Consider the following 2755-nt stretch of genomic DNA (forward strand, 5'->3'; position numbering starts at 1 on the left):
TCACATGATAAACTCACAGGTGCTGCTAATGCTGCTAATGGGTATCGTAGCTTCCCGGCCCCGGCAAGTTTGAATAAGGAAACATGGAGGACCACATGTTATCTTAATAAAAAAAAAAAAAAAAAAATGTTATCTTAATACATGGAGTGGGACAAAAAAAAAAAATCTACTGGGAAATTTCGTAGATCACCGGCCCTCGGGGGGCGGGGGAGAAGTGAATGTTTGGAAATAAGAGGCTGCTACGGCCCGCCGTACAGGTTAGTTTGACCAGTGGGTAGCGGTGCCGGCTGGAGCGGGCGATCAGACCGGCCGGAGCAGCCTCGAAACACTACCAACCCACCGGGAAAATTCCTGACTCTCCCGATTGCCACTCCGCCTCATGCATGTATTCAAAATCCAAGTTTCAGGAATTTTGCCCAGAAAAAGAAAAAGGATATTGAAAAAAGCAAAAGACCGGCTTTTTGAAGTGTGAAGGATACTGTAGCTGTAGAACTGCGTGGTGCGAGAGAGTTGATTGCAATATATACGATCTCAACGCTAGATGGGAGAAATCCCTACACATTGGACCTTTAAAGGTTGCTAGTCCAAATATTCAGATGTATCAATAAATATAGATTTTAAACAAGTGTAACCACCTTTAAATACCAAAGAAATGACCAAATTACAATAACTGATGCAGTAATAACTTGTATAAAAGAGAAGGCGTCGGCCTGTTTGGTTCAACATTGCACTGGCTCCCAGGGATGTCCATTGTGTCAGGTGTGTAACAGCAGTGTTTCCACCAATCAAATCACACTTCCGGTTAAAGCTTGTCATTACAAACACTGCCCATCAGCAGCACGGCATGTCAGCAAAACAACCCAGCTGTTTGAGTCTCTGGCTGCAGACATAGTATTGATAGATGGAGACTCTGGATGCTGGGTTGGAAATAAATAGTGAGCCACACTGCAACTGGGGGTTTGGGTCACCACTGCAGTTACCTGCGAGGGTTCTGGCACCTGAAAAACACAAGAAAGAATAAGGGATCTTTAATGCTGTTAGTTGATAGTTGGAGGATGTATGAATACCTTTCACCTAAGATTGTGCCATCACCTGTCACATTCTTTTGTTTTTTGTCTCTCCTTTCTTTTCTTTCCTCTTCCTCTTTGCCTTTTCCTACAAGGGGAACACAATTACCAACAAGCCTCTATTCTCTCAGATGGACAACTATTTTCTTATCAACAATCTCAAAACGTATGCAGCAATACATTCATGTTCTTACCTTTCAACCTTCACAATAGGTTTCCTGACTCTGAGGAACAAATCAAAAAATTAGAAAGAACATCTATAGGTGCAACATCATTTGTATGTGTCAAACCCGTCTCCTAGAAATTATATTTATGTACCAATACTTTGTTTTGACAATGTTTGTTTTGATTATGTTCACTGGCAACATTTTTTAGCCTTTAGCAGATATGTTCAGTATGAAACTTGGCAGAAACATTAACTAGAAAAGTTTCCTCATTATCATAATAAATTGTTTTACTTTGATGGCACTACATACATAAATGTAATGTCTAGGTAGACAGGGTTGTTTTATGCATACTTATGAATATTTCATGTCACAAATGACTTGTTTTCTTACCTACATTCACATGTCTGATGCTCCACAAACGTCATCTCAACATATTCTTGACCTGGCTCTGATGGCCTGATCTTCAACAGCTAAGGGATAAAACCAGTTAAGATTACCAATAGAATCAAATACAGTAATGGATCACACAAATTGTATATTAATAATTGGATTGCACATGTCCTTGTCTTACCTGCATGGTGACGTTTGTGGTGTGGGTGGGATGGCACTCCAGGTTTTCATCCCCACAGCAACCTGCACACCTCACCAGCGGCACACAGGCGGGGCTGTAGATGTGCTCCACCTCTGTTGGGTACTCCTGCACCACCTCCACCAGCTTCTCAATGGTCCGGCAGAAGCTGCGACCCCACACTTCTTGGAACATCAAAACTATGGATGAGAGTATTGAGGCTTGAGCATAGGCCACTTTGCAATTATTAGTCATCCTGTGTTTCTTTTGAAGAATCTTGCTTCGAGAGGAAAATACAGGTGCTGAGCAGGATGCAAGGTCAGATAAATGTATATTTGTTATTATTTTCTGTCCACCTATCTGTCTTTCTATCTTAAGATCACAGTGCAGATTGCAATTGACATCCAACTTCTTTGAGTTTATGTATGTAAAGCTTAATTAGAGCTACCAGAAAAGAGGTATTTGTAATACTTGAATTAAGCTGCACGGTTTATGATCACACACACAAACAGTATCAGTAATTACCTCAATAATCCAACAATGGCAACCTTATACCATGTACATAAAACCAGTTGCAATACGCCAGTGTGTATCCTGTTTTCATTTTGAAGTAAAAATGTTTGTGTAATGTACAGTACCCTTTCCTGTGGGAGTATATGTGTGAAAGTGTCCCAGTTGCACAGTCTATGGGGGAGGAACAGGGATGACTACGACCGAACAAACAGAGAAGGAAGAGAAAACAAACATTGGAAACATGGCCATGAACAGAACCCTGCTGGAGCTGGAGCTGAGCTGCCCCCCAGGCACCTCTGGGACTTCAGTGACCCCCGGGGTCACCAAATGGAGCCTGACACTACAACAGCTGTTTATAAAGCAGACAGGCTGGGAGGAGAAGGCTGAGGAAGCATCTATGATAGGAAGATGAGGCCACAAACTATAATGTTGTACAGCGC

The 2755-nt window shown here is 42.0% G+C and overlaps 1 protein-coding gene across 1 annotated transcript; it reads right to left on the bottom strand.

The window, feature by feature from the left end:
- Positions 1-1139: 1139 nt before the first annotated feature.
- pgfb (placental growth factor b) lies at positions 1140-1997 on the bottom strand (the record flags this gene model as incomplete). The annotated part of the gene is made up of 4 exons (XM_028566347.1): positions 1806-1997; positions 1625-1704; positions 1262-1291; positions 1140-1155 (listed from the first exon to the last, which is right to left on the bottom strand). Coding segments are annotated over exons 1-4 (318 nt in total), but the record flags the coding sequence as incomplete, so codon positions are not given.
- Positions 1998-2755: the final 758 nt, after the last annotated feature.

The sequence above is a fragment of the Perca flavescens genome, chromosome 20 (genome assembly GCF_004354835.1).
Source record: "Perca flavescens isolate YP-PL-M2 chromosome 20, PFLA_1.0, whole genome shotgun sequence".
NCBI classification, from domain to species: domain Eukaryota; kingdom Metazoa; phylum Chordata; class Actinopteri; order Perciformes; family Percidae; genus Perca; species Perca flavescens.